The following is a 25,334-nucleotide window of genomic DNA, read 5'->3' on the forward strand; positions in this document are numbered from 1 at the left end:
TGAGATACCCATATAATAGAATTAAACCCCTGAAGAAAATTTAACTAGAGCCTTCTCTGGACCAAATCATAAGAGCCACATCTATTGATACTGATCTATGCAACTGGTTTTCAAAATTGGACTAAAAAATAGTGTATCACTGGTTAGACTTACTGTTTGGTCTAAGTGTGGCCTCTGAAACACTCTGAAGTTATTATGCTGCAAAGTTCTGTGCTGTGGTCAGTTCCAGGTGTAGAAAAAATTAAATTAGCAATGTCATTACATCTCTGGCATCTGCATCTGATTCTGGACCAGACTTCTGCTCTAGTTGGCCCTTGACTGTACTGCAGAGAAGCCCACAGGGCTCTAGAGAAGCATCACCTCTTGGTTTTGTGTATGCATGCACGGCATCACACGAGCCTCCTCTGGTTCCAAGCACACACGGAGAAATCAGAACAAAGGGTTGCTCCAGCGGCTTCTGAAGCATTTTGATTGCCCATCACCTCTGCAGGTGGGATCGCCACCGTTTGGTCATCTGCTTACAGTGCCTTCTGAGAGTTCAGTTTATTTTCCAAAACATGCTGAATTGCTATGCTAAGAAACAGAGTGATTAGCCTCAAGAGCAAAGTCCAGAGCAGCCGCGTTTTGCTGCCTGTGTGTGCCACCAGAGCTCCCAACAGGAAGAAATTCAGCTGAAGAGCTGGGGACTGAGTCACACTCTTGGCTGAATTTCACAGAGAGACTGCCAAATGAAAACGGTGTGGAGTCTTGTTCTCTAAGAAGGCCACTGTCTCATCACTGTTTACGTTGATTTATTTGAGCAACACAGCTTATCATGTAACACACGGGAAACCAATCAATCAAGAGTTAAGGTTAGGGATGGGGAATGGGTGGGTTTTTTTTCTTTCTTTCTTTCTTTAGGACAAAAACTAAAATACTATCTGATTCATTATCATGTTGCATAAGGTTGAACAATCACCTAAAACAAAAGCCTACCCTAGCCAAAGCATGGTGTTTGCAGCCTGTGCCCTGACACCTGCTGGCCTCTGATTTAGCAAAGGTCTCTTGGGATTGTTGAATGATCACATTTGTCTTCGGTTGGTGAACGTTCATTCTTTTGGAACCTGTTGTCGCTTTTAGATCCCTCAAGAACAGAAAAGAAAGAGAGCAAGTGTCCAACCCCCGGGTGTGATGGAACCGGCCATGTAACTGGGCTTTACCCGCATCACCGCAGTCTGTCTGGATGCCCGCACAAAGATAGGGTCCCTCCAGAAAGTAAGTGCACAGCTCACCGCTGCCCTTGGAGTGCTAGCACATGGCTCTGTCTCTACCATCCCTCTGACCTGACATCATTTCCATTCTATGGCTCAATGTGGCCACAGCTCACCAGGCTCCCGCTGACCCTGACGGGCAGCCCCAGGAGGAGTGGGGGACAGGGAGTCTGCTCCCCCAACCCCCATGCTTCCTGGGTGCCAGCTCTTGCTAGACCAGCCCTGGAGTAGCCCTCTATAGCCCCCTTTCTGGAACCAGGTTTGGTCCCAATTCAGTCCTCCTTGGAGACCCCAGGCAAGTTGCCTCTGCGTCTCACAGTTAGAGAACCCAGATAGTGTCTGAGATACCCATCCACAGCGCTGGCCTGTTCTGCCTCCCCAAGAGAAGGGGCCTGGAGACTCCTCCTGCCCTGGACATGGATAGATCATCCCATCATCATTTAGACAAGAGGTTGTGCCTCATTTTACTCGTCAGATGTACCAGCATTTCCACACTAGAAGACCTTAAATAAGGAGGTTTAAATTGGGTGGGTTTTGATCTTTTGCAGTTCTTAATAGTTAGGTTCTGATGATATGGACTCAATCTGTGAAAAGCTATGTTTCATTTAGAACTGAAATGGTATACACCTCCTTATTGTGTATCTTTCATCCATTAAATATGCCAATAGAACTAACAGTTTAGGAAACAGGCACATTTTCTGAAAAGAGTAAGTTTAAGATCCTGACTCTAAGTCTCAGTCATATGGAGGGTTCTCCTCTTACCTGAGACAGTGTCTGGCAGGAAAACTGTGATGGTTGAGACATGGCAGGAGGACCAGTCAATGATCTGGAGGAATTCTGAGACCAGCCCAACTAAAATGGGTGACCTTGTGGTCCCTGAGTGGCGAGCCTGCTGGAGTGGCAGGGGACACACATGCCTGAGGCTCCAGGTGTTCAAATGGTTCCTGAGAAGTCAGCTTAGCTTGCTGCAACCGTGTCCAGGTTAAAGAGAGTCCTGGAACAGCCAATTCGGTGTCTGGCTACAATCCCGTGTGTTACATGAGCAGGGAGACGGCATGGTCTACAACAGCAGCTTCCACGCGCTGAGCGCACTGGGGGTGGGGGCGGGCTCACACCCACAAACACTGATTCATTCAAGCCATGGACACTGCAGGTAGTGTTGGCCCTGGTTTCCAACGAAGAAAATGAGAATCAGGGTGTCCATCATGCTTCTCTGTCCAGGGACTAGCAGTGGTTGGCAAACTGAGGGAGTGCCATGTCTCTACAGTCAACCTGAGCAGACAGACACTAACTGGCCTACATGCAGGACTAAGCGAGGCCATAGATCCTGTCCGGCCCACACCCTCTGCCTCCCAAACTGGGCTCTGTGGTCCTGACAGGCAGGCTGCATGTGCTGTCCTCTGCTTTCCTCATCTACAAACAGGTGCCAGGACCAAGCTCTGGGGTTTCAAGCAGAAAGCTGCTTCCTGCCGTCTCCCCTTAGGCCTCTGGCTTCGCTTCAGGGCAGGCCAGCTCCTCCTCCTCAGCCCAAATAGGGAGAGCAGGGATGTGGGCGTGTCCTGCCACGCTGCAGGTTGCATTCCTGTCTCCACCTGTGTCAGAGAAGTGGGGTGCCTCAGCAGGAGGAGGGGCCTGGGGAGGTGTCCCCTGAGCAGGAGGAGGAGGAGGGGGCCTGGGATGGTGTCCCCTGAGCAGGAGGAAGTGGGGGATGGGGTGATGCCACCTGATCAGGAGAAACTAGAGGCACCCAGGGCATTACCTTACCAGGAAGAAGTGGGGCTAGGGCAATGCCACCATACAGGAGGAAGTGGGGGCACATGGGGTGTCATCTTAGCAGGAGGAGGCTGACCCTGTCCAGGAACGTTCTCCAGCTCATGCACAGAAAAGCCTTGCTGTGGATTTGCTTGTGGACGGGTCTTTAAGAAGCCAGGAATGACGTGAGCCTGAGGAAGGGCAGGTCTGCGTGAGTCTTTGCCGGGCCTCTCCTGCTGGACTGGCTTCCCTTACTCCCGCACAGCCCAGTTCAGCATAGTTCTGCTCACCCTGGGAGGACCACAGAGACTGTGCCACGGGAGGAGCAGAGGTTCTGAGTCCTGGGAGCTCCCAGCCTGGCAGAGACATGGGCTTGGCCCAGACAGTGCTTCCCATGGCTGCCCGATGCCCACCAGCAGCCACGGTGGGCACTGTGGGGACTGGGCATCTCCAGGCCTGGACTGGGACCCCGGGTGATGCTCCAGGGTTGCATGGGCAGAGAAGAAGACCAGGGCATGGAGGAGACAGTGGCAGTGGGAAGAGTGTGGGCAGGGACAGGCTGCTGGGAGCAAGGCCGCTGAGGGCAAAGGAAGACGGGGGAGGGTGCCTGGAGGAGGTGAACAGAGCCAGGAGGAGAGCGCAGGTCACACTGAAGAGCAGGTCACTTGGAAGGTACCCATGGCCCGAGGGCAGGCTCAAAGGGACCACAGGACAGAGCTGGAGGACACCCTTCCTCCAGCAGCAGTGGTGCGAAGGGAGAATGTGCTACTCAGGGAGAGGACGTGGGGTGAGCGGGGGAGCCAGCAGGGGTGGTCCCAGCAGGGGAGCTGTGGCCTCTCTCCCGTGGCCAGGTGAAGCAGAGGGAGGACAGCAGGTGGAAGGGAGGTCCGAGGGATCAAAACCAGGAAAGCTGGCTCCTCTGAAGAGCCCCATATGTGGAGGGAGGCCGAGGCCCAGGAAGCCCAGGAGGCAGGCCTGCCGAGGTTGCTGGCCTGCTGATCGGAGCCTCCTGTTGAGACCTCAGCGTTAGACGGGAGCAGAGCAGGGAGGACACTTGTTCAGGTGGATTCCAAGGCTGCCCATGAACAAAGAGAGCCCCCAGATCTCAATACAGTGCAGACGTGCAAGGGGCCTGCACCTCCGCTCAACAGGAGACTGACCTGGTCAGGCCTGGGGACGGGCACCACCCCCAGCAAGGTTGGGCATCAGGTGGGGGAGAGGCATGTGTTAGTGCAAAAGGGAAGTGGCATCAGAGAGCTATGATGACTGGTGACAGGGGCTGTCTGAGTCCTGGAGGGAAGGGCAGGGGCAGGAAGTCTGCAGCCTGAGGAGCTGACTGAACAGTAAGGAACCCCTGAGAGGAGGCCTTGTGTCTAGATCTCCCCAGAAAGAAACACGTGACCCCAGGCCAGTTCCCACCACCAAATCAACTGGAGGTGGCTTTGCTGTTCTGGTGTCGCACATTGAGCCTGGGCCACAGCTCTCACACTAAGGCCAGTGGACTCCGTTTAAGAACGTGGCCAGTGGTCAGCACACTGGGGTCAATGCCTATAGTAGCCACATCCCAGCCGTGGGCTTCAGGGTCCAGGGACCTGCAGAAGTCAGGACAAAGCAGCTCTTACTAGAGGGGAAGGAAGTCACAGAAAACACAGTGATGCTGCCAGTGAGTGGACCCAGCAGCCCTGGCACAGCCACCTACCCGGCACGCCGTGCTGGCCGGAAGAGCTGCCATAGCACAGTCCAGAGTTGGGCGGAGGGCCCCTCGGAGGAGCAAGGGGCCTGGCTCTGAGGCCGGTGTGGCCCCCAGCTCTTGAACCCTATGAGCTCCCCAGATGCAGAGTAGCCGAGTGGACACTGAAGGCTGGAGAAGAGGGACATAGGCAAGGCAGGGCGGGGCCCTGCTGGTCAGTCCACACAGCTCTGCCGCTCACGGCAGCCTCACCCCAGGCGCTGTCTCTCTGCCCCTCTCACTCTGCTGTTCCAGCTCATCCTGCTTAGAGAATAGGTCACTGCTTCTTTCCTAAAGGGAGAGACTTTGATTCAATCCTTAAGACTGCAGCTCAGGGTTCTGCTCAGCTAGCCAATGCCCTCAGCACTGTCTCCAAGCCCAGGTGTGCTGTTGACACGCCAGGTCTACATGCTGTGACACCGCTACCTGGCGTCCAGCGCTCACGTGGGGCTTCCCCGGCCCCTGGAGCTGCTCAGGGTGGCGCTGTCTGCCCCTGGCCAGCGCGCTCTGCTTCACATGCCGATCAGTGCAGTGCAGACGAACTTCTCTCTCCTGACCTGTGTTTTCCTGATCATGCTCATCACGGACGCTCTTAGGCCTGTGTGTCTAGACTAACCCAGCCTCTGTACAACGATTGCATGTCCTTGAATTCTGACATTTCCCTGTTTTAATGATGGGCTGTTTTCTTTGCCTCTCCTTGTCAAGTTCTTGCCATGCATGAAAATGTTCTCAAGTGTCCCACTCCAGGCTGCACAGGGCGAGGGCATGTGAATAGCAACAGGAACTCCCACAGAAGGTAAGCCACACTGCTGGACCCCCACCCTGGGAGCACTCGCCCCACCAGCCCCTCATGTCCTCACAGTTTGCTTCTAAAGGGCACAGAGTGGAGTCCACAGAGCATGGAGGGCCGAGGCTTGGCCGCCCTGCAGGGAGATGGATTTTTTAGTTGTCTACCCACCTTGTCATAATGGGGAACAGCCCTTCAGGGTACCCTGCAGAGTGTGAGGGACCCTTATGGTGACTAGAGGAGACCCCGGGTCCATTATCCCTAGGTATGTGCGGGCTATCCGCTGCTCACCACACAGGAACATGGACTGGAATCTGGTGACGCTGTGCCATGTGACACTCACCCTGGTTGCCCTTGGCACTCTGCCGAGACCCCAGGTCAGCATGGACGTGGCCAGAGTCTGTGCAGATGTCCAGTGCTGCTCAGGGCAGGGGCAGGGGTGCTCCCGTAGATAGCTCCTGCAGGACGATCGCTCTGTGGACACGTCCTCAGCGTGCAGCAAACCCCGGCTTCCTCCTGTTCTCTTGAGCTTGGTGCCTCGCCATCCTCACAATGCTCAGCTCACACCAGATAGCCTCGTGTCCTCAGTGCAGAAAAGCGACTGCTGAGCCCAGTTTTTGGCCGTGGTGTGAGCTTCAAGCTCACGTAGAACTGTCTTTGGAGAGGAATCCTGTGTGGCTGGCAAACTTATTCACTTCTGTTAAATTCACAATGAACGAAGCACCGCCCTGGCCTGTCAGGAGTGTTCTGTGCTTCACGTGCAGGAGGACATGGCGCAGGGTGAGCTGGTGCTGGGTGCTGTGCCAGGCTGCGCTCATGGGGCAGTTCCTCAGCCACCCTCAGTGCCTCTGTGTCAGACAGCACAGGTGCCCACACCCGTGGACACACGTACTCTCTGGAGGAAGTGGTTCAAACAGGAAAGCCCGCTTCTTTTCCTTCCAGGTTGACCAGCCTGAGCAGTTTAGTCTAAAAAATGTTTTTGTGCAGTCCTGGAGATTACTCCACTTCCTTCTCTCTCATTTTCCCCTCTTCGGAGAACATGATAGTGCAAAGGTCAGACTGACTGGCAAAAGCCCAGGTGATATGTCTGCAGAACAGGCTCGGTGCTCCTTCGTCTGGTGCCTGCCCACCCTTGCCATTCCTGGGCTGCTCAGGGCTGCACCCTCCCGAGCCGTCAAGGCTCCTGACCAGAAGGAGTGTGCGTCCCCAGTGAAACCATGTCTGAACCTCGCCTCGCTCCTGTTCTCCTGAATGTGCCTGACGAGGCTGCTCTCTCCAGAAGGGTGGTGCAGGGTGCTGCCATCAGCACCGCAGCATGCACACCCAGAGGAAATCACACAGGCCAAAACGTGGCACGACTAACTCACCCCTTCAGGACTCCCAGGGGCTTGGGAGGCTGCTGGGTTCTGCCCCGTCGGGTCTCAGTGCTCCACCTGGGGAGAGGAGATGGTGGTTGGGCTGGGTTCTGTGAAGCCCTTTGTGGCCAGACATTAACCCCCTTTTTGCACTTGCAGCCTCTCTGGATGCCCTATTGCTGCAGCAGAGAAACTGGCAAAGGCCCAAGAAAAACACCAGAGCTGCGATGTGTCCAAGTCCAACCAGGCCTCGGACCGAGTCCTCAGGTACCCAAACAGGAGTGTGTCATCCATGAGGTCCATCTACCATCACCCAGTGCACCTGAGCACCGACACTCCACAGGTGGATCGCTCACTGAGTGGCAGGATGCCAGGGTGGCTGTGCTGGGCTGAGTGGGAGCCGAGAGCAGCTCCGTCCCAGCCTCGGTGGCCCAGCGTGATCCGAGGGAGAGGACGGGGCACAGCACTGTTGATTTTCTTTCTGGCTCTGACATCTCATAACTCTATGAATGCTAAATGCAAGGGAAGATTTGAAAATTAAGAAGATGCCCAAAGTAACCTTAATTTGGAGCCACGGCATGACACCAGCCTACAGGGCGGTGTTGCTGCTGGAAATGTGAGGGTTATGGACACTTCCTCGACAAAGACAGGGGCTTACGTTTGGAAAGCCGTCCGGGCAGTCATTGCCTTTGACCCTCAGGCACCCCAGTGTAGGTGGGTGTGGATGCTATGACTGCCAGTTGACAAGCCAGAAAACCGAGGGCAGACAGTCTGGGGACTTAGCTGACATCATGAAATCACTGCATGGGAAGACCGGGAGGTTGGGGGAGTGTCACGTAGAGCCTCTGCTGCTGTTCCAGGTTTGGGAAGGCCGGGACCCGTAGGAGGCAGGGGAGGGATCCGCATCCTAAGCTCTATGTCCATCTCTCACTCCTGCATCTGCCTCCAAACGCTGTCCACATGAAAGCCACCACCGCTGGGCATTCCCATGCTCTGAATGTCATACCAGGTCCACAGCCCTCCCTCTGCACACTGTCATGACTACCATCTCAGGGCCATGCGCATCCTGCTGGGTAGACGCCCCCCAGTCTAGCAGCCAGGTCCAGCCCAGGCAGACGGCTCATGTCCAACTTTACTATTAATGACCAACATTTTTCCATAGATACAGCATTTTGCTCCTGCTAAATTATTCTTTGGGATAAATCACATGGAGAAAATCACCATGCAAGGGAGGTGAATATCTTTTTTGGTTCTTGTGTATTATTTCACAGTTTCTTACATTAATTTACCACAGTAATTAAATTATCTCTCTCCTCCAACAGAAAAGTTTAAATATTTACAGATTAGGAATATTTAATTAAGTAAAAAAAAACAGACATAAAAAGAATCCATGATCCCAACACTCAAAAAGAGACTTTCAATAAATTTTTATTTTTTATTCCTGGGGGCTAACCATCTACAGACTCAGTGTACCTGTCCACATATCTGTGTCCCCAGAACCCTCAGCTTAAGGACACAAGACTGTCTGACAGACAATGGCAGCTCTGAACCCACAATTAGCCCAAGAAATGCCCCCCAACAAAAGCTCCCAGCCACCTCAGGAAGGGATGGTCGATAACCCAGAAAAGGTTGAAAAATGATGAAGAGAAACTTGTAGCTGAAAGAATTTTCAGAATTTTAATTTTATTTTGCCCACTGTGACCAGATCTGTGAAAGCTAGGAGTCCTGTGCATGGCCCCTTCCTGATGTCACCAGGTGGCTGTGCTGTCCACGCAGATGTGGCTCTACTTCCAATAGCAGGGTTGGTTCAGCCTCAGTGGAAACCCACAGATGGCTTGAGACAGACGAGACACAAACAATTGCAAATGTCAACTCACTTGGGCATGGTCTTCCACCTAGGCCAGCCGAAAGCAGCCGTTCCCTGTGGTTGAGGTGGCCTTGTGTCTCAGTACCCCTGTGGGTTGGCTCGGGGACAGCTATGGCGATGCCAACTAACGAAGGCCGGGGACAAATAACTGTGCCCAGATGAACAGCTTCCTCATGCCTCTGACTGGTGTGACAAGCAGGTGGGACAGGCCCCTGCGCAGCAAGGGAAGACCCCACACCAGGAGCCACCAAGGGCCACGCAGACTGACTGCAGCAGCCCGGACTCCTCTCCCTGGGCAGGCTACTGGCCCTGCCTCTGGAGTCTTGCATGCTCCCACAGGCTCCAACAGCAACGGGCTGACCTAGGGCCAGGTGTGAGTACGTGCAGGAGAGGCGTCTGTCCCAGCAGCCCTGTACACCAGTGTCTCCAGGTAGCAGTGCTCATTCCATGGAGCAAGGAAAGAAGGGAAGAAAAAATATTGCACCTACAATCATGTAGGTGAGGGTTAGAATAAAAAAGTGTTTCAGTACCTGGACCCACAAGAACCTGAGACTTCAGAGAGCTCCTGGGAAAAAGTGGGACTGTTCAGTCCATCCCTGCACCCCAGCTCTCGGCTCCCTGGGCTCCCAGCCCTTCCCAACCTCTGCAGTGGCCCTCGCCTGTGACAGGTGAAGGAGCAGAGAGCCAGGCCCAACAAGTCCCCAGTCCATCCCGGGTGCACGTGCCTGAGTTCTCCCTCCCCACAGCCAAGGTCCTAGGCTGAACTCACCTGAAGGCAGCGTCTCCCTCAAACACGGCTTTCTCCATCACAGCTCAGCTGACCCCGTAGCCAGAAGGGCCTCTCTTCTCCCAAACCCCCCAAAAGCACTCCATACCCCCAAAGCCCTGCTCCAGGGCCTTATCCATAGAGGCAATTCCAGTGTTACCTGGCAAAATGCCCCAGAGTAGATGACCCCTCACTGGTACATAATTTTCTTGCCTCAATCAGTATGAATTAGATAAATCAAGATAAATAAGTTGGTAATTTGATAAATAAATTGGGTATTTTACCATATTATGTCATTAAAAGTGACATAGGTGCTATTTAGCAACATAAAAATTGGCTTGCTTTCCTTTTTTAAAAATCCAGCTATCAAAACTTTGTGATTGCTCTAAAAAATAATATAAATTCATGAAATGACCAGAGAAGAAATAGATTTGTACATGAAAGCATATTGAGTCAGAATTTATGATAACAAAAAAATTTTCTAAAAGTTGGAAAATAGTTAATAGTGTGTTATTGATTGATTTCAATATGCACTTAAGAACTCTTTTCAAAGCCTAAAAAAGTAAAAGTAAATTCCATGTAAGATAGAGTGTGAATTATGTATAAATTTTATGTCTTAACTGTTAGACAACTACTAAATGCATCAACTCAACCAAAAAGACACCAAAATTGTTACAGTTTTTTATCTCTCAAAGAATCATAGGTGATTTTTAAATAGTTCTTGTATTTTCTAAACATTTTTTCAATGAATCATGTGGCACTTTCAGAATCATGAAAAGCAAAACAATAATTTGGAAGTTTCTACCCCAATGGCCAGTAGAAACCATGTGCATATTCACACACACAAGCTTCCAGAAGGGAGGCGGGCTGCAGAGGAGAGGCCCAGCCATGCCAGCAGCCCCTGGGGAGTCAGCTTGGGGAACAGAGCAGACCCACCCTCAGGTCTCACCCCAGGCAGCCAGCCGGGGTCCCCCACTGCGACACCAGCCTACACCCTCAGAGCTCTGAGCCAGTGCTGGAACCCAGCCTTGCAGACCCAGCACCCTGTGCCAGACACGGTCTCTCTCAGGGCTGATGCATATATTCCCCCCATCTTCTTTATTCCTACTGAAGCATCAGCCTTTCTTGGGTCTTTATTTTTTAAAATGTTTTCACAAAATTCAGAAACAGAAAGAATCATCAGGAAAGTCCCTGTCCTTGGAATTCACTTTTTAACAAGAGTTACAGGGCACAAAAACCATGCTGATGTGGGAATGCATCCAAACATTTTATAAATATTCTGCCTGAGGGAAAAAGGCTGACTGGACTGTAGAACTCCACGTTTAAGTGTATGATCTTCTGCCCTCCACCCAAAGCACAAGTTGGGGAGAGGGCAGGAGGAGCCCTTGTACTTCACCACCAGGCTAAGAAGACATAGTCAAAGCCCAAGGCTTCCACATCTGAGATGGACGCCTGCCAACAGACACACACAGAGCATGGGCAGAGGACCCATGAGTAGACAGACAGTCACCAAACATTCTCCATTTAAATATTTTATCCCAAAGTCTAAAAGAAACGTCTACCGGCTGAAGTACTGAAAGAGTATACAGACAGTTGACAAAATGTCTGATCCCATTCAGTTTTATCGTCTAGCTTGACAAATCTAGTTTTGTCCCGGTCTGTGTCTCTGAGAGTATTTCTTTATTTCCTCCTGTTTTTAAGGGAAGTTTTTCAGTGTCTCACGGTTGTGTAGCTCTACTTCTCTGTGACCACTGCCAAGACCAGACCTGGGTGTCCGATCCTGCCTCATCCTCATACCTCACATCTCCATTGCACCCCGGTCCTCTGCTGAGAGCACACAGGACATTTAGGGATCTGATCTCTTGTTCTGTCTTGTGCGTGGACTTTTAGGCAGGTGGCTTCTCTGGGGCTGTGTGATCAAAGCACACTTTGCCCTTGCATGGGAAAATGAACCTGTGATCTCGGTGCAAGGCCCCCACTCCCCACACCTGTAGGAAACGCGATGTGGCTACCCACGTGCACGGCCGCGAGAAAGCAAGCTCTTGTCTGTTGTCTTGTTTACTTCCAGGCCAATGTGCTTTGTAAAGCAGCTCGAGATTCCTCAGTATGGCTACAGAAACAATGTCCCCACCACCACGCCGCGCTCCAACCTGGCCAAGGAGCTCGAGAAATATTCCAAGACTTCGTTTGAGTACCACAGTTACGACAACCATACTTATGGCAAGAGAGCCATAGCTCCCAAGGTGCAAACCAGGGACATATCCCCCAAAGGATATGACGATGGTAGGAGGTGCACATCTTATACATGAGAGACACGTTGCCATGCTGATGTTGTTGTTGTGTGTATCCATGTCCACAGATCTGCCCGGCCTTGGTGGCCATGCAGGGTGCCAAGCATGATGTGCACAGCACGGTCCCATGCTGAGAGGCCCAGGTCCTCAGGGAAGAGGGTCAAAACTGTGGGAAAACGAGGACAAGTGTCCCCAGCAATTCCAAAGCGATAGGTTCTGTAGCTTGTGGGATGTGGAGAGAGCTCCCTGATTTCACGGGGTGAGGGAGGGCACCTCTTTTTAATAGATGCCCCAGACAGACCATGTGGGAGAGAGCAGTGAGGCTCCTGGAGAAGCCCTGCATTTCTTTAGCCCCTCAACCCTGGGTGCACATGGGAGTCACGGAGGAGAGGGCTTTCCTCAGTTCCTTATGCCCAGGCTGCACCCCAGACCAATTGATCTGGATCCCTGGTGTTCCCTGCACAGTGGTATTTCTAGAAGGTTCCCAATGGCTCTGATGTGCAGCCACATCTGACAGCCTCCACCTGGCCAGCTCTGGCTGGACCTGTGCCTCCTCTATCTGGGAGGACAGGTGGAGGAAAGGGCCAGCCTCCGGGTGCTGTCTGGTCTGACGTCCCGGGCACTTGCTGCTGTCCTAGCACTGGTGCAGCAAGACCCACATGCCCCCTGAGCACTGTGCAGGGTGAGAGCTGGCTGTCCTCTGCCTCCCAGCTAGCTCACTGGTAAGTAGCTCACCCCTGAGGGCCAACTCTATTCCTTTTCTTTTACCTACTTATCTGACCACGTAGCTGGGGTTTTTTTAAGTATTTTTTTAATTGTGGGTGGACACAATGCCTTTATTTTTATTTATTTATCTTTATGTGGTGCCTCACCCATGCTAGGTGAGCACTCCACCACTGAGTCCCAACCCCAGCCTCCATGTAGCTGCTTTAAATTCTAGAATATATTCAGCAAATCTTACCCTCTGAACTCAGGGTATGAAGTTCTGATGATTTGGTGCTCATAGGCAGAGGAACAAAGGTAGTTTTTTAAGGTTTGGGGGTTTCTCTTTGAAAAAGGCATTTAATTAAAATCACAACATGTATGTGAAAAAAATATTTAAATTGAATACTGAGGAAATTTAGAAACCTTTTTTAAATCCAGTAGAAGTTGCTTCCTGCTTTTCAGCGGTGCTACCTCTTACCTAAATGGCCATTTGTTTGTATAGTGGGTAGAATTTAACATTCCTGTGATGTGTCACACCTTGATTATCCCTGCATATAATTCCTCAATATTCAGAAACCTAGATGTAAGTGGGAAAAGGGAATGGCTACAGTGGATATAAAGATAGTTACTTTGTTTTACTGTTTATTTGGTAATATTCACCAGTCATGGATTTGTTGTGATCTCATTCATTCAATTGCAAGTGAAGGGTCAAAACGAAACCTCATTCACATAATTGAAGATGCTCTGGGAATCCTTCCCAACCCAGCGGGCTCTCAGTGATTGAACTAGTCCCTTCCTGAGAGGCTCATTTTTACCATGTACTTTGTGGCTGCTCTATGTGGCCTGGTTTCTTTCACCTTGTCTCTGCAGCCAGGCTCTACCTTAGCACACAGGGGCTCCGGTAAAGTCGAGACAGGCAGAGTGTCCTCGAGGTGTGTACCCCCTCCGGGAGCTGGAGGGCTCTCTGGGCCTGCGGTTCTAGCTGCGTAACACTGGAGCAGACTGGTGCAAGGCCCACAGTCTGCAGCTCCACTCACTCCTTTTCTGGAGAATAGAGTAGGGCTAGGTGTGGTTCCAGCCGTGGGAGAGTCAGCAGAGAGCAGGCTGTGTCTGCCCACCCTCTGCCCGTCAAAGAGAGAGGGATGAATACACAATTAATCACAGGAGCTCACTCACAAGCCCAGGCAATGCCTATTGTTGGAAAATCAGGCTGACCCCTTCTTTTCATGGCTCCACCAGAAAACAAGACCCTCTTGACGATGCAGGGTGGGACCTCAGCCCAGGTCCTCCGGAAACCAAGAGAAAAGGAAATAGCATGTTAGCACAGTTTACTGAGAACCAAGTAGACAGCTCAACCTTTGGTCTGCTGGGTTCACCTGAAGATCTTAGAAAGGTCAAGGATGTGCCCACTGTGGCAAGAGTGCTGGGTGGAGCTGTGCAGGGCTGGAGCTGGGCATGGTCCTCGCACCTGCACCAGGAGGTGACCCTCACCTGGGTGGATGCTGCAGCGCCCACACTGTTCTCCCAGTCTGGCTACCTGGGCACAGAGCATGCAGACACTGCTCCCTTAAGAAGCCTCAGAATCAGCCTGCTGTAGAAAAGTGTGATTCTTAGGGAACAGAGCAGGGCCTGGTGGTGCAGAATGAACAAAGAGGAGTCCACCCTCCCCAGCCTCAGGGCACCCCCCAAACCTGCCAGAGTGGTTAAAGCAATCAGCAAACCTCCCTTTAAGCCCTGCCTCCCCAGACACTGCCAGTGGCTGGTGGCCTCTCAGCTGATGATCTTTCCTCTGGATAGAAGGTTTCAGAGAGGATGTGACAGATCAACACAAGGCTGTGGAAGGCCCTGACACACAGTGAGGCAAGGGCTCCCTTGTGTCTGGAAGGACACCTGTGGTTCATGAGGACAGTCAAGGGTCTGGGGATCCTGGAGGAAGACAGGGCTCAACCAGGGAGCTGTACCAAACAGCTTCCTATGATCTACCATGTGGAGAGACCAGTGCCATCCTGTAGGGAGCCCCTGGGTGATGGAGGAGCGACAGTGTGAAGGCCACAGCACCCCACACATGTCCACTCCAGGGCTCTAGGCCCATCCGCCCCACCTGTGTCCTATGGTGAGCTGAGAATGGTTTTAACATTTTTAAATAATTGGAGAAATAAAACAAAATAAGGGGATCATCCTATGAAATGTAAAATCTATGTGAGATTTAAACCTCATTAAATCTGCCCAAGTGGCCTCCCATGCTTACCCATGGTCTGGGATGCTGGACAGGGACAGAGCTGAGGAGCCAGGACAGTGATCACTTGGCCACCAGGAAATCCAGTGGTCACTTCAGAGACCTCTGCAGGAAAAGCTGCTGACCTAGATCTAAGCCACCTCTGTGGCACCTCTGGACAGTATGTTACCACCCAAGATGTCCTGAAATCTGTTAAGTCCCCAGCCTACATGGGTGCCCCTCTGTGGCTGATCCTTTGGCTATTCCCAGCTTTTAAATTCTATAAGCCCAGATCTTGAAATCGTCTTGGAGCCTCCTCTTCCACTCCACAAACACCTCCTCACTTGCTGTCTTGACCTCTTCCCAGGAGTCCCAAGGTGGGAGCATCAGACATCTGACCCAGTGGCCCTGGCGGACCCAGCCCCCCTGCTCCACAGTTCCTCTGGAGCTGGTTCCCCTTCCTGCAACCTGGAAGGCTGCCCCTGGCCCTTTTCCTGTCACCCACCCCGTGCCTTACTCCAGGGCACCTCCTTCGCTGCCTTCTCCGAGGACCTCCCAGCCTCTTGTGAGGCCCTCCCCTATTCCTGTCTATATGACCTCTGGGCGGGATGTACTCTCCTCTCTGCAGCCCACAGGGTAGCTCCATTTCTCATGGCTGGGTCATTTCACCCCTGAATCTCTTATCTTCCCACGAGGCTATAAGTTTCTGGTGTGCAAGAGGCCTTGTGCGTGGGTCTCCTGTGCAGTACAGGACAGATAAGGCAGGGAGTAGCCACGTGAAGGGTGACCCATGGAGAGATGTCTCCAAGACCCTGTAAGCACACCATCTGCATTGCAGGCTTTATCTAACAGGCTATTTGACAAAAAGGCTCCTTTTTCCCATATAAGATTCTGCATCCACATTTTAATGTGCTTGTGGTGAACTATGTGCTCACAGTAAAAGCTCTGAGCACCAGGGTTGCAGATTACAATGTGGAAGGTCAGATGGACTAGGCAGGCCTCAAGGTCACCAGCTCCTGGTGAGGTCTGATGGAAGTGAGACCTCATGATAGATATCCTTTGCTCACATTTTTTTTTGTCTAGTTTTCATGGAAATTCGGGGTTGTAAGGGCATATTTATCTATTCCCTGCACGCAAATGCTAATGCACAAGGAAACAGACACTCCTAGGAGAATAAGCTGCTCATGTTCAGAAAGAAGCTGCACACACAGAGTAGGCAGGAAGAAGCTCTGGTGGGAAGTCTGTGTTCGTTTGCTTTGGGGTTTTTAATTTGCATATGCAGCCATAATTAATCCTAGGCATGGTGATTGTGTAGTTCTTCCTGCATACAGGGACAAGATGCTAGGAGAAGTGGTGGTCAGGGCCATCAACACCTGTTGCCTTCTGGGGGGATGTGATAATGTTCCTCATGCCTTCCTGAAGTCAGCTGGGCACTCAGGATCTTAGAAAATGCTGTCTGCTCTTTGATGGAAAAGCAGCTGGATTTAAAATATATCTGGGGACTGAGAGTGTAACTCAATGTAGAGCAGTTGCCTAGCATGTACAAGGCCCTGGGTTTGATCCCTGGTATCAAAAACAAAATCTGTTTGTTACTTGCCATGCATTTGATCTCTGTTAGGTTGCTCTCATCTGACAAAGCAGGGCTTGGTCAGTCCTGGGGGAGAAGAAGTTGGGGACTACCAGGGCCAATGCTCCCTGCCCCTGCCCTGCAGTGCACCAGAGTCAGCCTCATGACTCAGAGCATGTTAAGTTCGGCCCAAATGTACTGATGCTAAGGGATTTGTGGACATTCACAAATAGGCAAGATTAGGATCATTCCTTTCTTGAATGATCTAAAATATAGATATTTTTGTTTTGAATAAACACAAAAAATTGTTTATGTTCAGTAGAAGGATAGATATGAGGTAAATATTGTCATAATTATTTGAGTGAAATGAGTTGACGGGTGAATCAAGAAATTATTGACAGTTTACTTGCCAGATACAATTGTAAACCATGCTCTTGGTATAACCCAGATGTGGCGTCTGAGGTTTAGACACTTGGGTGGGAGGTGCTCCCTCCTGCTGACGTCAATTCATGACTTCAGGATGATTTCAAGCAATCCAAGTAAGGCAAGAGTAGAAGTGCAGTCACTGTAGAGACTCCCTTTAAAGGTTGCTGCCCCGTAGACGTCGCACTGTTTAACAGACAGAAGGCTGATAAGACCAGGCAACCTGCGCCCTGACTGTGGCCCAGGCTCTCCCCTGTGTGTCTGTCTTGCCCTTGGTCAGCCTTGGTTTCCACATCTCTGAGGTGGGCATGCAGCAGCATGTCACTAGGAGGTGGTGGGCTAGAGGAGTCATGTTAGAGAGCCCTGTGAGTCGACGGCAGTGGTACCCAGTGTGGCCACCATGACACAGACAGACAGCAGGATGGAGCTGACACCCAGGAGGCAGCAGCCGGCTCCCCTTACCCTGCACTACTCTCCTGCCTGAGGACCCTGGCCAGCACTGAGCAGAGCCACTCCCAAGCCTGCCACATCTGCCACAGCCCCCCAGCACTAGCTGCTGTTGAACTGTAGACCCAAGTTGGTCCTTGAGCATTTTTTAGAAATGGACATTATCTAGTTTCAAAACAAAGCAATTGTTTTTCCTGTTTACCTGGACCACTTCTTCTCTCATTCCTGAACCAATAGCTAGCCTTCATCAGATTATTAAAAGGGAAAAGATGTCCCTAGTATATATTATTTCATTTCCCCTAGTTTCCATAACCCAATTTTTAACAAAATTCTAAATGATGAAAATCAAGAACTTTAGTCCACATCCAGAGCATCCCAAAGTACCCCAGGCAGCAACACTGAGGACTTTGGTGGCCACTGTCTGGCCCCTCTGATTGCTCCCACATGTGTCCAGGGTGGCTGCCCTCAGAGGCCTAGCAAGGCTGCTCTTAGACCTGCAGCAGGCCCACCCTGAGGTACAGTTCTGCTACTTAGTAAAGAGCATTCAGAAAGCAGAGGGAGGAGACTACATGGGAGGCAACTGACCTTGGGCATGCTGAGCTACCCAAGTGGGGGCTGTTCCCAGGGCCGTGCTGGCCAGAGCCTACGACAGAGAAGACAGTCTGCCCTTCTGGGGTGTGTGACAGCTCAGGCTCACAGCAGAGAGGCTGTGTGTGCAAGCCACTAACATATGCAATTTGCTTTGTGGTTTGGGGCAGGAGGCTGAGAAGAGTGAGGTGGCCAATTTGCCTTCTGGGTTCTGGTCTCCACTGCCTCATCCTGTCACCCAGGAGGTACCTCGTCCCCAGTGTCCTGAGTGTGCGTTCTCTAGTCAGCCCTTAGTTAGTGGCCACGACCCCTCAGCCTATCCCTCCTGTGCCTCCCAGTTGGTGCCCTGGGGAGGGTCTTGGTATTACTCGGAAGATGGCTCAGCTGTGTGAGAGGGTGTGTTGTGTGGGTTGTCTCTGGAGGAAGGCGTTGCACTTGAGTTCTAGACAGAGGGCTTCAGGAGGCCAACAACCAGAGAACAGTGTCCAGCTGCAAGGCTCCCGGGCAGCTACGGGAATGGTGGTGGCCTCTTTAGAGACACAGCCTTCTGCTCTGCCATGGAGGGCCAGGCACAACAGAATGCAGGCCAAGCTGCTCTTAGGGCAGCCTGCCTAGGGCTGACCATGGCAGCTGGAGAGAGGAGAAGCTCCTGAGGGAGGGTGAAGGCACCTGCAGAGTCTAGCTCCACAGGGGTCTGCAGACACCCTGCAGGGTCACTCCTCACTCCACGGGATATAAGGTGGATCCATGCACCCACACAAATGAACGCACTCTGACATCCTGGCAGTGATACTGTATGAGTAGGAAAAGGTCCCATCCTAATGCATGACCACTCAGACATTTTATCATCCTGGTACTAAAGGAGGTTTTAAGGAGTTCTAAAAATAACTCTCTTTCCTACTGCCTGCTGTTAGTGAAGACAGCTGTTCCTAAGGAACACTGAGCAGTCCAGGCTCCTTGCAGGCAGACGGAGAGGCTGCTAACATAAAGGGTTAGTGCCTGACTGCACACCCAGCAGCCAGTCAGGGGTGTCTTGACACTTACCCTGATCCAGGGCCACAGGTGTGTGTGATATTCTACCTTTCCCTCCACAGCCTGTATGGGATGTATAGGATAAGGGCTATTTGGGTCACATTGTCCAGTCTGCATGCCCAGCCAAAAATCCATTTCCCAAAGCACAGGGTCTCCATAACCCCAACAGGTGATCCCCATATCGCCCTTGAATCTGAGTCACCTGCATGTGGGACACAGAGCCCAAGCTGACCTCTACAATATCCCCCACCCCAGCTGATGATCTGTGGAAGTCCCCACCCCCAGACAAGCTGGTTCCTCAAGTCTTGACCAGACTGGAACTGTCACTATCTGTAGCCAGATCCAAGCCAGGGGTGTTCCTTTACAGGGAGGGGGAAGTCGCCAGGCATGTCTGTGCAGTCTGTTGAAGAAAAGGGTGCGTTCTTTCCCAGCTCACCCCAGCCCTCTCCTAACCGAACACATGCAATGCTAAAAAGGGAAAGAAGCCAGAGGCCCTCTTTGTGAGAAGCCCCCACATCATGTTCCCCATCGCTGTGTGTTTAAATGCGGGGGCGGGGCGGCGGGGGAGCTGTGTGTCCCCGCGTCCTGGGCTCGGGGCCTGAGTCGTCCTGTCCGCTGTCTCCGCAGCGAAGCGCTACTGCAAGACCGCCAGCCCCAGCAGCAGCACCACCAGCAGCTACGCGCCCAGCAGCAGCAGCAACCTGAGCTGCGGCGGCGGCAGCAGCGCCAGCAGCACGTGCAGCAAGAGCAGCTTCGACTACACGCACGACGTGGAGGCCGCGCACATGGCGGCCGCCGCCATCCTCAACCTGTCCACGCGCTGCCGCGAGATGCCACAGAACCTGTCCACCAAGCCACAGGACCTGTGTGCCGCGCGGGTACGCCCACCTGCGCCTGGCCGCGGGCGGGCCCGGGAGGCGGGGCTTCTGCTCGCGCAACCGCACAGAGCCAGCTGCGCTGCCGCCTGCGCGGGGGCGCTCTGCCGGTGCGGCAGGTCCTCCACCTGAGCCGTGACGCCGCGCGGCTGCAGCTGCCCATTGCACCACTGCCCAGGAGACCCATGTGTTCTAGGTCAGGAGAAATCGCCAGGCCTCCCTCTTTAGGGTGGAAAATCGGTTCTGTAAACTCTGAGCTCACAGTGTTACCGTTTGTAACTCAAACATCAAAAGCCTTCGTGGCGTTTCAAATGACCTCACAGAGAACTCAAAGAGCAAAGCACCTTGACGTTAAATGGGAGGAAGGTTTGGCAGCACCCTTATCAAAGAGAGGCGGGCTGCCCCTCACCCACATTTCCAATAGATGGCCCGGGAGCAAGTCCCATGGCGCTGCTAGTCCACACTGTCACAGATGCTGGAAGGGAGCGCAGGGGTTACCGGTTCATTTCCTCGCCAAAGGGCTCCTACGTGTGCTCAGAGAGGAGAGGGAGCGCTCCCGACACGGCAGAATGGAGAGCTGTCTCGCCCGGGCCGCTAGGGGGCCGGCGAGAGCCCGGCTGCCAGGGAGTGGCCCATTGTGTTCTGAGCGCAGGCTCTGGCTTGTGGATGTCAGCCACTCTCCAGACAAAGGGCGCTCTCTCCATTATCTAAAGCCAGTCGGCCATGCTGCATTCGCTAACAGCTCTGACAGTAGTCCTTATAAATGAGTATAATTTGTGTGGATAGAGAAAGGTCAGTAATCTTATGTTTTGCAAGTGCTTTTTCTTTTTGATATTTTTATTCCTAGTAGTGGAGCAGCATTAGGGGCGAGCAGTTTTCCTGTGATCAGGGCTGATAAAATGCAAGACTACCATGAAAGATTCCTCCCGGGCAAGACAGAAACTTTCATTTTAGTTTAGTTTTCACTTTCTTCAACTAAGAGAGTAACTCAAACATCATGTCAGCCGAAATGAGTATCAGAGCTGGAGATCAGGATGTTCTTTGGCAAGATGATGCTGGACACATACCCGGGACAGCCTCAGTCCAGGACTCCCCGTGGTGGATCCTCCTTGGCAATGACATCCAGAGGGAAGTGCTGCTGGGTCCTTCCTGGCAGGCAGCAGTTTCACTCCATCTCTGACATCACATTTTTGTCCAAAAAAGTGTAACTCTGCCAGAAAAGTGGAGAATTATTGGGGGCATTTCTGTCCTCCATGGGCCCCTCTCCCCCTCCTCCTGCAGGTGGGAAGGAGCCTTATCTCCCTGAAGCATTCTTACCTTGAAACGCACCTCTCTGGTTTGTTCCTGGGCAGTTGGCTGCAGTGCAGGGTGCTGACGCGGAGAGCAGGTCAGACCCAGCCCTGTGCCAGGCTGGGCTGCATACCTCGTCTGCAAGCAGAGTCCTCAGCACTGCACAGGGTTCAGAAAGAAAACCAGTTCCTTTCCCCTCCTTCCTTCATCCTTGAGTCTTTCATTTTCCTCCTAATTCTTGAAACATTGGCATCAATGAAACTAAAGGAAAGTTCATAAGCTGTATGTACGCACACAGACATACACACGGAGAGACACACACATTTTTGATCTTGTAGGCATTTGAACTCTAATGACATCAAAAAGAAGTACTTCTTTGAATTTCTTATGGCCATGCTCATTTCTAAAAGCAGAGATGCACTGGAGGGAATGGGAAAAGAGAGGGAGGGGGGAAAGATGGCAGAAAAATAGGGAAAAGGTCAAATGGAGGGACAGATCCATTCATCAGTCTCCACACAATTTTCCAGGTAAGCCCGGGGTAGCTGACATGGCCTCAGACCAAGCTGGCCTGCCTTGGGAGTGACAGTAATGAGGAGTTTGGGGGTGAACATGACACTGCTGAGGGCAGGGCCACAGTCTGGGCGCACAGGATGGGATGTTCCAAGTGCTCAGGCCCGGCTGTCACATGTCTCTCTGCCAACAGAACCCTGACATGGATGTGGATGAGAATGGCACCCTGGACCTCAGCATGAACAAACAGAGGCCTCGGGATAGCTGCTGCCCCGTCCTGACGCCCCTGGAGCCCATGTCCCCTCAGCAGCAGGCAGTGATGAGCAGCCGGTGCTTCCAGCTCAGCGAGGGCGACTGCTGGGACTTGCCAGTGGACTACACCAAGATGAAGCCCCGACGGGTGGACGAGGATGACCCCAAAGAGATGGCCGTACGTCCTTTGTCCCTTCTCTTGGCTCTGGCTGTGATCTTTGAGAGGCTGGAGTAGGCCTGGCTGAGAGCAGATGCCATTTGCACACCCTTCAAAACAAACCCAGTTTTTCTTTAAATATGGCTTTCAGCTGCCTAGGATTTAGGCAGGGATACTTCTCCCTGACCTGGAAGAGATGGTGGCTTACCGGTTTGGGGAAACAAACTGTTGACTCTTACATTGTATTCCTGACAAGTGTGCTTTGCTACAAACGTTCCTCTGGGGACAGGCACAGGCAGCACTAGTTCCTTGTCAAAGCAACAGCTCAGGTTTCTCTGCTAGGAGAGGCTGGCAATGAGCAGTGAGTGTGGGAAGCAGCCCATGGCTGCCGGCATGCGCTCTGAAGCGAAGGACAGGGCTCCTCTCCAAGACCACAACCTCAGAGGAGTGTGCCTGGCCTTGAATGCACAATCACCCAGCCTTGTTAGGACAATATGACACCCTTGTCAAGAACATATTGTTGAAGGAATTTGAATTTTCAAATTCAGGTTATTAAAGTGGATATAATGTCCCTTGGGCTAAAAGAGGAAGGAAGGAAGGAAGGAAGAAAGGAAGGAAGGAAGGAAGGAGGGAAGGAAGGAAGGAAGGAAGGAAGGAAGGAGGGAAGGAGGGAAGGAAGGAAGGAAGGAGGGAAGGAGGGAAGGAAGGAAGGAAGGAGGGAAGGAAGGAAGGAAGAAAGAAAGGAGGGAAGGAGGGAAGGAAGGAGGGAAGGAGGGAAGGAGGGAAGGAAGGAAGGAAGGAGGGAAGGAGGGAAGGAAGGAAGGAAGGAGGGAAGGAGGGAAGGAGGGAAGGAAGGAGGGAAGGAAGGAAGGAAGGAGGGAAGGAGGGAAGGAAGGAAGGAAGGAGGGAAGGAGGGAAGGAAGGAAGGAAGGAGGGAAGGAAGGAAGGAAGGAAGGAAGGAGGGAAGGAGGGAAGGAGGGAAGGAAGGAGGGAAGGAAGGAAGGAAGGAGGGAAGGAGGGAAGGAAGGAAGGAAGGAGGGAAGGAAGGAAGGAGGGAAGGAGGGAAGGAAGGAAGGAAGGAGGGAAGGAAGGAAGGAAGGAGGGAAGGAGGTAGGGAAGGAAGAAAGGAAGGAAGGAAGGAAGGAAGGAGGGAAGGAAGGAAGGAAGGAAGGAAGGGAAGGAGGGAAGGAAGGAAGGAAGGAGGGAAGGAGGGAAGGAGGGAAGGAAGGAAGGAAGGAGGGAAGGAAGGAAGGAGGGAAGGAAGGAAGGAGGGAAGGAAGGAGGGAAGGAGGGAAGGAAGGAGGGAAGGAGGGAAGGAAGGAAGGAAGGAGGGAAGGAAGGAAGGAAGGAGGGAAGGAGGTAGGGAAGGAAGAAAGGAAGGAAGGAAGGAAGGAAGGAGGGAAGGAAGGAAGGAAGGAAGGAAGGAGGGAAGGAGGGAAGGAAGGAAGGAAGGAGGGAAGGAGGGAAGGAGGGAAGGAAGGAAGGAAGGAGGGAAGGAAGGAAGGAGGGAAGGAAGGAAGGAGGGAAGGAAGGAGGGAAGGAGGGAAGGAAGGAGGGAAGGAGGGAAGGAAGGAAGGAAGGAGGGAAGGAAGGAAGGAAGGAGGGAAGGAAGGAAGGAAGGAAGGAGGGAGGGAGGGAGGGAGGGAAGGAAGGAAGGAAGGAAGGAGGGAAGGAAGGAAGGAAGGAGGGAAGGAAGGAAGGAAGGAAGGAGGGAAGGAAGGAAGGAAGGAAGGAAGGAGGGAAGGAAGGAAGGAAGGAAGGAAGGAGGGAAGGAAGGAAGGAAGGAAGGAAGGAAGGAAGGAAGGAAGGAGGGAAGGAAGGAAGGATTATTTTTCTTTATTGGATTTTTTCATCCATATTTAGACTCTCCTTTATTTCCTACAAAATGAACCCCCACCAAGCAATCGTGTCTTACAGAAACAAGGAGGTGGGAAAAGAAATATTAGCTCCATGAAGGAATTGACAGGGAAGCCACATGCCTATAAGTCTATTGTGTTTATTCCTCAAATTGATTTAAGTATCTAGACATTGTGAAAAAAAATCAAATCTGGGTGGCAAGCTAAATTCCAAAAAATTGTTGTTCTCTCCTGCAATGTTAAATCATTACTACCAAAAAATACATTGTATTTGAATCCCCAAATTTATTATAATTAGAATTAAGCTCCCATACACAGGGACAAAAACTCTCATCTTGTAGGTCCTATGAGGAACAGAGCTGTGCAGTGTGAATTGAGGGCACCAACTGCCGGTGCTGCCACCTATAGGGATTCATAGGTTACTGCAAGTGGATGCAACTAAACACAGGTACTCAGAAAATGCTGCCCAAGGGCAGTTTAAGATCACATTCACACAGTTGTCTTCCATCCACTGAGACTTCAAGGCACATATATTAAAACACTCACCAGTGACGTAGTGCTGAGTAGCAGTGCAGTGTCAGTGGTGGACAGCAGGCATCCCCTGGGTACTGGATGAGAGAGACCCCCAGCTGCCACACTGGCTGTGAGTCCTGTTGCAGTTTGGCCAGCAGGAGACTGAGTAAGGGCTCTGACCACTGGCAGTTTACCATGGACTTTGAAATTTAGAGCAGCTGTACACAGGGCAGTCTGCTTTCTCAGAAGAAGCCTTGTCAGGGAAAAGAAGCGTTGGGTTACGAATTGTGGGAGAAGAGGTGGGGCAGCAGAGCCGGAGCCCAGCGGGCGTGGGCCCTTCTCGGCCTTGCACTGAGGTCCGGCACTGGCTCTGAAGCTGTCTGTGTTCTGTCTACAGCCAGAAGACCTGGACCCATTCCAGGAGGCTCTGGAAGAAAGAAGGTACCCTGGGGAGGTGACCATCCCGAGCCCCAAGCCCAAGTACCCCCAGTGCAAGGAGAGCAAAAAGGACCTAATAACGTAAGCATGACGCGAGGTGAAACTCCGACTCTCCTCGGTCCTCCCTTCCTTTGGCTTATTCCTAAAGACCGGTCTGCACCCGCCTTGCCGTTTGAGCATGCGCGTTCGCGGCACCCGGCTCTCCAGCTGCCAGTCAGTAGGCGAGAGGCTGACCTGTGCCTGCGGGTTCTCAATGATGCTCTGTCGTTCGGAAGCGTCATCTCCTTTGATCCTGTGCACTTCCCAGCTGTCCTTCAGGGTGCTTAACCCCCTTGCAGACATTGCAGCTAAACTGGAAACAATGAAACTCTTTGGAAGTTTTCTAAACGTACTTACTGTTCTGGCTGTTCTGTTTTTGTTTGGTGGCAGATGTCCAACTCCGGGGTGTGATGGGAGTGGTCATGTGACTGGCAATTACGCCTCACACAGAAGGTGTGGCTTCATTCTCTCATGGTGGATTCTGTCTTCAATTTATTGTTTTCAGCTTACCTCAACAATGCTGTCAAGTACCAACGTTGATTCTGTGTTGACCCCTAAGTGCTCTATGTTGACCTTCAAAAGCATGCTGACTTACGTGTTGTATAATGTCTTTTAATCTCAAACTGCCAA

The 25,334-nt window shown here is 52.0% G+C and overlaps 1 protein-coding gene and 1 long non-coding RNA gene across 10 annotated transcripts in view; one reads left to right on the plus strand and one right to left on the minus strand.

Moving 5' to 3' along the window:
- The window catches only part of MYT1L (myelin transcription factor 1 like), a gene marked incomplete at its 5' end in the record, with an annotated part of 133,517 nt that overhangs the window by 48,221 nt on the left and 59,962 nt on the right, over positions 1 to 25,334 (plus strand). For 7 of the 9 annotated variants that reach the window (XM_081265476.1, XM_081265479.1, XM_081265477.1 and 4 more), the window contains 7 exons: positions 1,120 to 1,254; positions 5,437 to 5,527; positions 7,033 to 7,140; positions 11,575 to 11,789; positions 19,402 to 19,652; positions 21,643 to 21,879; positions 24,625 to 24,746. In XM_081265476.1, coding sequence (XP_081121602.1) covers positions 1,120 to 1,254; positions 5,437 to 5,527; positions 7,033 to 7,140; positions 11,575 to 11,789; positions 19,402 to 19,652; positions 21,643 to 21,879; positions 24,625 to 24,746 — 1,159 coding nt within the window. The remainder of the gene's footprint in view (positions 1 to 1,119; positions 1,255 to 5,436; positions 5,528 to 7,032; positions 7,141 to 11,574; positions 11,790 to 19,401; positions 19,653 to 21,642; positions 21,880 to 24,624; positions 24,747 to 25,334) is intronic. The other 2 variants (XM_081265478.1, XM_081265480.1) reach the window with 1 other exon arrangement.
- On the minus strand, positions 20,605 to 24,970 carry LOC308633037. Its single transcript, XR_014018688.1, has 4 exons — positions 24,900 to 24,970; positions 24,261 to 24,480; positions 20,967 to 21,098; positions 20,605 to 20,859 (listed from the first exon to the last, which is right to left on the minus strand). It is a non-coding gene; the product is annotated as an uncharacterized lncRNA (long non-coding RNA).

The sequence above is a fragment of the Spermophilus citellus genome (genome assembly GCF_964194105.1).
Source record: "Spermophilus citellus genome assembly, chromosome: 13".
Lineage (NCBI taxonomy): Eukaryota > Metazoa > Chordata > Mammalia > Rodentia > Sciuridae > Spermophilus > Spermophilus citellus.